This window comes from Dryobates pubescens (assembly GCF_014839835.1).
Source record: "Dryobates pubescens isolate bDryPub1 chromosome 41 unlocalized genomic scaffold, bDryPub1.pri SUPER_41_unloc_1, whole genome shotgun sequence".
Classification (NCBI taxonomy): domain Eukaryota; kingdom Metazoa; phylum Chordata; class Aves; order Piciformes; family Picidae; genus Dryobates; species Dryobates pubescens.
In genome coordinates this window covers 570,285-579,253 of record NW_026530685.1, presented here as the reverse complement: position 1 = coordinate 579,253, position 8,969 = coordinate 570,285, and the positions used below count along the sequence as shown (strand labels likewise).

Here is an 8,969-nt window from a genome sequence, read left to right as displayed (position 1 = left end):
GAGGCAGGGCGGCAGAGGTGGTCCCCGGCAGAGCTTTATTGGCCAGGCAGGGAGGGCTGGCACAAGGCACGAGGGGAGGGGGTGGGGATGCCACAGGGCAGGGCACACAGTGCCCCAGGCCTGGCAGAGTGGCACAGGCTACAGCCTGCCACGCACCGCCCGCAGCAGCGCCCCCAGCTGCTCGTCCAGGGCCCCTTCGTCCCCATCGTTGGTGATCACCCAGTCAAAGGCCACTCCCTGGTCCAGGCCACACTCGGACTCAGCATCGTCCACCCCTGGGGAGCATCAGAGCCCAGGTGAGGCCCCTGAGGGGGGGTCAGGATCCATCTGTGTGTGTGTCCCCCCCCCCGTGCCTCAGCCTCACCCCCACAGGAGCCGGGGTGGCTCTAAAGGGGGGAGCTTGATCTAAGCCCTCTGGAGCTGGGGGGCAGCTTGATCTAAACCCTGCAGCCAGGGCAGTGGAGGCAGCAGAGGCAGCAGAGCCACACCAGGGGCACAGCCACGGTGCCAGCCCCGCAGCTAGGGAGCCAGGCTCAGCACCAGGCTTGGTGCCACGCTCAGGGGAGCAGGGCTGGCTGCCTCACCTGCCACGAAGACCCAGTTCCTCCTCTTCCTCGTCTCCTCGCTGGCCACCACCCGCACGGTCTGCACCGCGGCGCCGTAAGCCTCCCGGAACCACTCCACGTCCGAGGGGCGCCGAACGTCGCTCACCACCTGCACCCCCGGGAGGCTCCATCACCACCTGCGCCCCCCCGGGGTGGGGGGGCTTCATCAGTGCCCACCTGGCTCCCCCCACCCCCACCCCCACCCCCTGCACCGCTCACCCACACCGGCTGCGCCGCCCCCTCCACCGCAGCCCTGCAGAAGACGCCGGGGTCGGCGCTGCGTCTCTCCTCCCCCCACCGGATCATATCCTGCCGGTGCTGCTCCTTGTAGGGGCTGGCATCCAGGAGGCGCTGGAAGTCCAGGCCGTGCTCCTGTGGGCAGAAGGGATCAGTGGGCACAGCCCCTGCCAAGGGGGCTTGGGCACGGCATGGCTCAGCACAGCACGAAGTGGTTCGGCACAGCCCGGCTCAGCGTGGCGAGGTGCGGTATGGCACAGCAGGGTGCAGCGTGGCGTGGCACAGGGTGGTGTGGCACAGCACTGTGAAGCTTGGGATGGCACAGGGAAGGATGGCACGGCGTGGCACGGCACATCTCAGCACAGTACAGTGCAGGATGGCACAGCTGGGCATGGCAAGGCATGGCATGGCACACCACGGGATGGCACACGTCCTGGCATAGCAAGGTGTGGGGCAGTGTGGCACAGCAGAGTGTGGCAGGGCATGGCAGGGTGTGGTCCAGCCGGGGTACCTTGGCATACTGCTCCTTGAGGGGTGCAGAGAGGCGGAGGATGGTGCACAGGTCAGGGCCCAGCCTGCAGGAGAGGGCTCGTTGGCACTGGCAGTGGCATCGGGACTGGCATCAGCACTGGCACTGGGTAGGACACGGCCCCCCCCCCGCCCCCTGGTACCGGATTTGTCCCTCTCGGGGCCAGTCCCACCCCTTACGCCAGCCCTGCCCCACCTGGTACCGACTCAGCCCCGGGCCTCGCACCCACGCCGCTCCCTCCAGATGCCAGCCCCACCCCCCTCCGTTACCAGGCTTCGTCCCTCCCGGTAGCGGCTCCGCCCAGCCCCGCCCCTCCCCGTACAGGCCCCGCCCCTCCCGGAGCCGGTCCCGCCCCCGATGCCGGCCCTGCCCCGCCCGGTACCGACTCAGCCCCGCCCCTGATACCGTCCCCGCCCCTCCCGCTGCCAGCCCTGTCCCTGCCGGTACCGGCCCCGCAGCTCGGAGGCCACGAAATCCTTCCCCGATTTCCGCTTCCCGCTCAGCAGCAGCACCACGCGCGGCGCCGCCATCCCGGCGCCCGGCCCCGCCCCTCGGCCCCACCCTCGGCCCCGCCCATGGCGCGGGGAGCCCGGCCCCGCCCCGCACCTCCCTTCCCCCCCCCCCTCCCCCCCCCGGCAGCCTCGGAATGGTACGGCCCGGAGTGGGGCGGAGCGCGAACCACTGACTCCGCCCCCTCCTCCTGCGGGGCTCCTGCGGTGCAGCGCCCCCTGCAGGCTGGGGCCGGCACAGTCTGCGCGCCGCTGAGGGGAGGAAACCCCCAAAAGCCGTCGGGGATAGGGCGGGATCCCGGAACCCCTCCGGCACCTGTGACCCCCCCCGTTTCCCTCCCAGTAGCCCACTCCCCCCCAAACCCTCTCCCCCCTTTATCGTAGCCCTCCCTCTTCCCCTCCCGCCATCTCCTGTGCACCCCTGCATTACTCTCTCCTCCCCCTGCTCCTCCCATTTGCCCCCCAGCATCCCCTGCTCCCCCCCACCCCCCAGGACCCCCTTTCTCCTCACACAGGGCGCAGCTCAGCCCAGCGGTGACTTTATTAGACAGTGGCAGTGCAACATCACTCAGTGCATCTGGTCGGGGATCCGGCCCTACCCGGACCCCCGGGGTGTGACAGCAGCCCTCAAACCACTCCCCCCTCCCTCCCAAACGACCTGTGGGGAGCCCTTGCTTGGGGGGTGCTGGATGAAGGCTGTGGTGGGGCAGCCGCCCTGGCAAACTACAGCTCTGCCCCTTGGCTCTACCCCCTTGCGCCGTGCTCCCGCGGGGCTCTCCGGTCCCACTCCTTCCTGGAGGTGCTGCAAGAGAAGGGGGGACCGTGACGGGGCGCTGGGCCTTGCTCCCCCCACCCCCAAGGACCCCCTGGCGCTGCCTGCCCTGGCGCTGCCTGCCCTGGCTCACCTGCCGTCCCCCGCGTAGTGCCGCAGCACGAACTCCTCGAAGTCGTCGGCAGCCTCCTCGTCGCCTCGCTCCTGCCGCGCCACCTCCTCCAGCAGCTCCTCCACATCATCCACGAAGTCAACGAAGCGCAGGCGGTCGTGGGCGAAGCTGCCATCGGCCCCGAAGGCACCGTCCAGCCGCGCCGCCAGCCCCTCGAAGCGTCTCCCCCATCCCAGCCGCCCCATGAAGCCCTCCAGCAGCCGCAGGAACTCCGCCTTCTGCACCGGCTCCAGCGCAGCCCCCAGCAGCTCCCGGCCCTCTTTGCGGGCGCAGTCGGCCACCCCCGAGCAGCCCTGAGGTGCCCGGTACTGGCTGAACAGCTCTCGGGGGCCGCGCTGGGGAGGGCCGTGGGATGACTTCCCCCAGGATTTGCCCTGCTTGTGCTCCCGGGGGTGCCGGGAGTCCTTCCCGTGCCCGTGGGGTTTGCCTTGCTCCCTCTTCTCCCGCTCGTGGGGCGGAGGGCCGGCACCGTGCCGCTTGTACCGTTTGCTCTCCTTCTTCTCCGCTTTGAACGGCTTCTTCCAGGACCCGGCGAAGGGTTCGGCCTCCAGCTCCTGGCCCAGGCGCTGCTCCAGGGCGCTCAGCTCCTCCACGAGCCCCTCAAGCCCCCCGGGGCGCCGCGCCCGCTCCAGGACACTCGCCAGCTCCTGCTGCACCGAAGCCAGCCAGCCGTGCCGCCGGGCTCCTTCCCGCCGCGCCGCGTCCTCGCCACGGGACGGGGCCCCCGCGCCGGGAGGCTGCTCCGCCGCCGGTTGCCTGGCCCCGGAGCTGCCCAGCGCCCCCGCAGCCCGCAGGCGCTGCAGCTCGGCTCGGGCATCGCGGAGCGCAGCAGCCTCTTGCTCCAGAGCTGCCTGCAGCCGCTGGTTCTCCGCGGCCAGGCTCTGCTGCTGCGCCCCGGCCGCTGCCGCTGCGCCCTCACTCTTCTGCAGCAGGGCCTGAAGCTCTTCCTTGTGGGCCTGGGGCGGGGGGAGGCGGGGGAGAGGGGACTGTGAGCGAGGTGGGAGGGGGAGAGCAGAGCCAGGATGCAGCACTCGGCTTCCTCACCCACCTGCAGCTCTGCCTGCATCAGGCGGATCTCCTGGTTCTCCTTGGCCAGCTTGTCCAGGAGCAAGCTCACAGACTGCAGGCTCTGGGGGTCCCTGGTGTCCGACACGGGGGGCTTCTGATGGGAGTCCTGGGGAAGGGGAGGGTGGGAGTCCTGGGGGAGGGAGGCACTGGGGATGCTGCCTTCCCTTGGGGGCTGAAGCCCACTGCAGACCCCTCCTTACGTTGCTGTCAGCAGGCAGAGGTGACTCCGGCTCCCCCATCACCACGTCCCGGCTCACCACAGCCTCCAAGGGACCTGAGGTTGGGGACATCCAACCACGGCTGAACATCTGCACTGCCACAGGGCTGGCACGGTGCCCAGGCAGGGCATTCCCCCACACTCACCATCCACTGGGTCGTAGATGCCACCTGGGGAGAAGAGGAAAGGATGCTGCAGGGGGTGGGGGGTGCCAGGCCTGGCCCTGGATCCCCAAGCTTGCCCCAGGACTCACCAGAGACAATCAGCAGCCCCACGGCCACCAGTGCCAAGGCACCCAGCAGGTACTTGCTCATGCTGAGCCCTTCCACGTCACCGGCGTCCGGTGCCCCCCGGTGCAGGGCAGGTGTGGGGAGGGGAGGCCCAGGACGAGGCTCATGGCCCTGCCTCCGCCGCAGCCCCTCCAGGTCATCCTCACTGCTGCTGCAGCTTCCCTCCTCCGTTGGTGGCCCTGGGGAGGGACGGGGGAGACCTACAGGGAGGGTCTGCACCCCAGCTCTGCCAGCATGGCCCCCCTCCTGCTGGCGCCCTCCGTGGGCCTCACCAGCTTTGGGGGTGTCAGGGCAGGGGCTCGGTTCAACCTCGGCGTGGGGCTCCTCCTGCTCCCCCCCGTCGGGCACGCAGGGCTCCACGGAGCCATCCGGGGTGGGCACTGCCCCAGCCTTGGGGTCCTGGTCCTGCGGGCACAGGTGCTGGGATGTCACACGTCCCCACAGCGCAAGCAGGACCCCAGCCCCTGGTTCCCAGGCTTACCCCCTGCCTGCTGCCCTCGGGGCACTCGGTCAGGCCGGGGCTGGCAGCTGGGGAGAGGGCAGAGAGCAGCAGTGAGCCATGGCACAGGGGAGCACCGGGCCTGCCCCAGCCCTACGGCTGCTGCCTGCCTGCGTCAGTGTCCTGGCTGCTTCCCTTCTTCTCCAGCTCCTCATCCTCAGCCCCGTGGGAGACTGAGTCCAGCTCTGGACCCACCGTGTCGACCTGCAGACCCTGGGAGAAGCGGCACCCCTACGGTAAAGTGGCAGCGCTGGCCCCAGCCGCTGCTGCCCTGCTCTGCCCGCAGCCCTTCCCTGCTCTGCCGGGCGCCGGGGTGCTGCCCCACCTCCCCCACCCCTCACCTCGCTGCCCGCCAGCACCCAGCTGCTGTCCGAGTCCCGGGACGCCGATTTCTCCGCCATGGGGCCGGCCCCAGAGCCACCTGCGAAAAGAAACGGACGGGCGGAGCGCCGTGACCCAGCTCCCGGTGCCCCCGGGATGTGACAGGGAGAGCCGCGGTCCCCTCGACGGCCGGTCCCCAAACCGTGCCCGCGGCTGCGGATCCCCGGCTGCTGCAGGGAGCGGCCCCGGGACGACCGAACCTCCTCTCATGTGTCCGTCCCCGGGCACCAGCTGCCGCCGAAGGGTATTTTTAGCCGCTGATGCCGCCCGGCAGGTGGTCGTGGGACGCGGGGCCCGACACGGGGAAACCGAGACCCCGCTGGAAGACGGCGGGACCAGGAGGGGTATCTAGGGCTACGCTCGCGGTACCCCACAGTGACCCAGAAGCGGCCCACCGGGGCCAACCTCCCTCCCTCCCCGAGGCCGCGGCACCGGGCGATGTCCGTTCCAGCCGTGCCAGCAGCCCTACTGCGCAACCCCGGCCTGGCTCCGCTCCCGGTGCCGCCCGGGGTCGCGAACGGCGCCGGGGCGGTCCCCAGGGCCGCGAGGGGGAACGGGAGGTACCTGGTGCGGCTGCCGGGCGCCGGCAGCAATCCCGCCGGTAACTTTCTCCGGTCTCTCCGGTAACTTTTCCCCGATGCCCGTCACCGCCCTCGGGAAGGGGCCGGCACGTGACGCGAAGAGCCAATGGGAGCAGGCGGCGGCCCCGATGGACCAATGGGATGGCTCCGAGCGCAGGGCGCGTGGGGCCCCCCTCCGGTACCGGACAGTTCCCTCGTCCCTCCCCATCCCCGTCGGGAGCGAGCGACACACCGACACGCACGGTTCAGAGCTTTATAGCCACGGTACAAAAGTTTCCATTAACGATCGAATAAACCGGGGGCGAGGGGGGGGGGGGAGGAAAGGGGAAGCCACCGGGAGCACCCCGAGCACCGGGACAGGTGAACGGGAAGCACCGGGCCCACCCCGAGCACGTGGAGGGGGCACTGGCTGCAGAGCTCCAGAGGGCTCACAGATGGCCGTGGGGCACCGGACCGTCCCCCAGCCCCCTGCACGGCACTGCCCCCCCCCACCTGGCAGAGCCTGGGTGGCACCGGGGAGGGTGCCCCGAGGGTCACTGCAGCAGGGCTGGAGCCTCCCCCACAGCAAAGGGCTGGCAGCAGCACGGCCACCACTGGTGCCCAGAGCCCACAGCAGGTCCAAGTGGCATCGGGTGCCCAACGCAGGGGCTGCAGCCGGTGCCCAGGAGAGGAGCTGCAGCCGGTGCCCAGGAGAGGGGCTGCAGCCGGTGCCCAGGAGAGGATCTGCAGCCGGTGCCCAGGAGAGGGGCTGCAGCCGGTGCCCAGGAGAGGGGCTGCAGCCGGTGCCCAGGAGAGGGGCTGCAGCCGGTGCCCAGGAGAGGGGCTGCAGCCGGTGCCCAGGAGAGGGGCTGCAGCCGGTGCCCAGGAGAGGGGCTGCAGCCGGTGCCCAGGAGAGGGGCTGCAGCCGGTGCCTGGCACTGTCTCTCCAGCCAACAGAGTGGGAGAGGGAGGAGGAGGGGGGTTGGCAACTAACAAAAAGAAGGAGGTTTGGTCCTAAACCGGCGTGGGGGGCAGGGGGGTGGGGAGGGGGAGGCTGTACACGGCGGCGGGAGGGCAGCTCAGCCATCGTTGGCAGCCACCAGCTGTCCCATGCCCTCCCGCACGTAGACCGATTGGATCTCCTTGGTCTTGAGGCAGAAGTCGCAGGCCCAGACGGCCGAGGCCTCGGTGGTCAGCAGCCCGTAGGCGTTCTCCGTCATGCCGGTGCACTCCCGGTGGAACCACTTCTGGCAGGAGGCCTCGCAGAGGATGGCGTCCTGGTCGTCGTTCACCTCGTTGCGGCAGGCCCCGCAGGGGTACACCAGCCCCGGGGGGGGTTGGTGCCCGGAGCCGCCGGCTGCCTTGCCGGGGGCGGGCGGAGGGAGGCTGTTGGTCTCCGGGGTGCCGGCGCCGCGGCTGGCGCCGCCGGGGGCGAAGCCGGGCTGGGCCCCGTTGACGGCGGCCGGGGAGCCCGAGTGCTGCTCCTGGGCGAAGGTGCTGGGGGGGGCGTTGAGGTTCTTGCCCCCTTCTTCGCCGCTGGCAGGGAAGCCGGGGTCGGCCCCGGGGAAGGGGCTGGCGGTGGGGGGCAGAGGGGGCATGTTCTGCCCCGGGCGCTGCATGGGCGACTGTCCGAAGAGGCTGCCGGGCTGGCTGAAGCGCTGAGCCACCGCTGGCCCCCCGGGGGGGTTGAGGGCCGGCCCGGGGCCCATGTCGCCCCGCGGGGGCTGCCCCATGGTCGGGGAAATCATGGGCCCGAAGCCCCCGACGGGCCCCTGCATCAGCTGCCCCGTGGGGGGGCTAAAGTTCTGTCCGAGGGGCTGGCTGAAGGGCTGCCCGGGGAAGCTCATGCCCCCGGGCTGGACGTAGTTGGGGTTCTGGGGAGGCATCCCGAAGGCCGGCCCCATCTGCCCGGGGGCGAAGGGAGGGGGCTGCCTCCGCAGGGGCTGTGGACCCCCGCCGTAACCGGGGGGTACCTGCGGCGACATCCCTCCCTGGACGCGGAAGCCGCCGAAGGGTACCGGGCTGCCCAGGAAGGGGGCAGGGGCCGCCCCCACCTTGGGGGCCCCGAAGTCATCTTCGAAAGGGTTGGAGGCCACCAGATGATCCACCATGGGGGTGGGCGGCGGCGCGAACTCCGAGAGGTGCGAGTAGGCAGGACCCTGCGGGGAGAAGGCGGCGGTCAAGGCTGCGGCCCCCTCCCGGAACCCAGTCCCGGTGTCGCCCCCACCCCCGGTGCCGCCCCCCAAGCCCGGCCCTACCTGCGTGTTGGATTTGCGCCGCTTCTTCTCGGGGCTCTTCATCTGCAGCCCTACGGGGACAAGCGGGGCCGCATCAGCCGGGGTCGGTGTGTGCGTCCCCCTTCCCCGCTCCCACCGGCGCGGCCGCCCCCGCTCACCTGCCTTCCCCTGCTTTCGGCCGGGCCCGCCGGTGGCGGCGCTTCCCGCGGGGTGCGGGGGCCCCGGCGGGGGCGGCGGGGCCGGGACGCCTCCCTCCAGCTTCTCGGTGTGCGGGGCCGCCATAGCCTGCTCACAGCCGCCGCGGCGCCATAGCCACAGCCCCGCCGCCGCCGCCGCTCCTCCGCTGGGCCGGAACCGGAAGCCGAGGCCGCGCGGGGCCAATCACCGCGGGGCTTAGCGGGGGGGAGGGGGAGGGGGCAGCTCGGAATAGACCAAGCGGAGCGCAAGGCGGGGGGAGGGCATCTGGGGCGAACCATGTGCGAGGCCCCGGGGTGGAAAGGGAACGAAGCGAAGCCAGGGCGGGGAGTGGGGAGGGAGGACGCGGAGCGTACCATGAGAGCGGCCCGAGCGGGGGTGTGTGGAAGGAACCATCCGGCGATAGAAGAGGCCTCGCTGGCCCGGGGCGGGGGGGGAACCGTGTGCCCGGTGGGTCCCGTCCCGACCCCCTCTGTCCCTCACACCAGCCAGGGCCTAGAGAAATACCAACTTTAATACCAACCGCCGCTTCCTTTGGTATAGCGGGGCCCGGGGGGGACCCGGGGCTGTGCGGGGCAGGGCTGCGCTTTGGCTTGGGGGCAGTAACACCGTGCATGCGGGGGGAGGGGGGGGCAGGAAATATGGGGGGAGGGTCCTGCCGCTGCTCCCCCACGGCCCCCCGGGGGCTACTGGAGCCG

The 8,969-nt window shown here is 71.4% G+C and overlaps 3 protein-coding genes across 4 annotated transcripts; all 3 read right to left on the bottom strand.

The window, feature by feature from the left end:
- Positions 1-101: 101 nt before the first annotated feature.
- Positions 102-1,922, bottom strand: PMVK (phosphomevalonate kinase). The gene is made up of 5 exons (XM_054179161.1): positions 1,819-1,922; positions 1,354-1,417; positions 825-977; positions 585-714; positions 102-275 (listed from the first exon to the last, which is right to left on the bottom strand). Exons 1-5 carry the CDS (start codon positions 1,899-1,901, stop codon positions 139-141), a joined length of 567 nt encoding a protein of 188 aa, XP_054035136.1. The 5' UTR covers positions 1,902-1,922; the 3' UTR covers positions 102-138.
- A 605-nt stretch (positions 1,923-2,527) lies between these two features.
- On the bottom strand, positions 2,528-5,549 carry PBXIP1 (PBX homeobox interacting protein 1). Its single transcript, XM_054179134.1, has 8 exons — positions 5,240-5,549; positions 5,009-5,111; positions 4,363-4,863; positions 4,256-4,279; positions 4,093-4,166; positions 3,873-3,998; positions 2,786-3,780; positions 2,528-2,682 (listed from the first exon to the last, which is right to left on the bottom strand). Exons 1-8 carry the CDS (start codon positions 5,297-5,299, stop codon positions 2,625-2,627), a joined length of 1,941 nt encoding a protein of 646 aa, XP_054035109.1. The 5' UTR covers positions 5,300-5,549; the 3' UTR covers positions 2,528-2,624.
- Positions 5,550-6,851: 1,302 nt separating this feature from the next.
- Positions 6,852-8,453, bottom strand: PYGO2 (pygopus family PHD finger 2). Of its 2 annotated transcripts, XM_054179153.1 has the most exons (3): positions 8,235-8,452; positions 8,098-8,147; positions 6,852-7,998 (listed from the first exon to the last, which is right to left on the bottom strand). In XM_054179153.1, the coding sequence occupies exons 1-3, from the start codon at positions 8,356-8,358 to the stop codon at positions 6,919-6,921; spliced, it is 1,254 nt and encodes a 417-aa protein (XP_054035128.1). In that variant the 5' UTR covers positions 8,359-8,452; the 3' UTR covers positions 6,852-6,918. The 2 variants fall into 2 exon arrangements, with proteins under 2 accessions (XP_054035128.1, XP_054035127.1); XM_054179152.1 differs by having other exon boundaries at positions 8,098-8,453.
- Positions 8,454-8,969: the final 516 nt, after the last annotated feature.

What these genes read in the sequence shown, in the direction of transcription:
- PYGO2 (XM_054179152.1), bottom strand. Translation starts at nt 8,358, where the DNA reads ATGGCGGCCCCGCACACCGAGAAGCTGGAGGGAGGCGTCCCGGCCCCG. An exon ending in GGCGCAAATCCAACACGCAG is followed by an intron (nt 7,999 to 8,097) that starts GTAGGGCCGGGC and finishes TTCTCCCCGCAG; the next exon opens with GGTCCTGCCTACTCGCACCT.
- PMVK (XM_054179161.1), bottom strand. Translation starts at nt 1,901, where the DNA reads ATGGCGGCGCCGCGCGTGGTGCTGCTGCTGAGCGGGAAGCGGAAATCG. An exon ending in TCAAGGAGCAGTATGCCAAG is followed by an intron (nt 978 to 1,353) that starts GTACCCCGGCTG and finishes TTCTGCCCACAG; the next exon opens with GAGCACGGCCTGGACTTCCA. An exon ending in GGGCGGCGCAGCCGGTGTGG is followed by an intron (nt 715 to 824) that starts GTGAGCGGTGCA and finishes CCGGGGGTGCAG; the next exon opens with GTGGTGAGCGACGTTCGGCG.
- PBXIP1 (XM_054179134.1), bottom strand. Translation starts at nt 5,299, where the DNA reads ATGGCGGAGAAATCGGCGTCCCGGGACTCGGACAGCAGCTGGGTGCTG. An exon ending in GGGGCTGCTGATTGTCTCTG is followed by an intron (nt 4,280 to 4,362) that starts GTGAGTCCTGGG and finishes TCTTCTCCCCAG; the next exon opens with GTGGCATCTACGACCCAGTG. An exon ending in CACTACGCGGGGGACGGCAG is followed by an intron (nt 2,683 to 2,785) that starts GTGAGCCAGGGC and finishes CTTCTCTTGCAG; the next exon opens with CACCTCCAGGAAGGAGTGGG.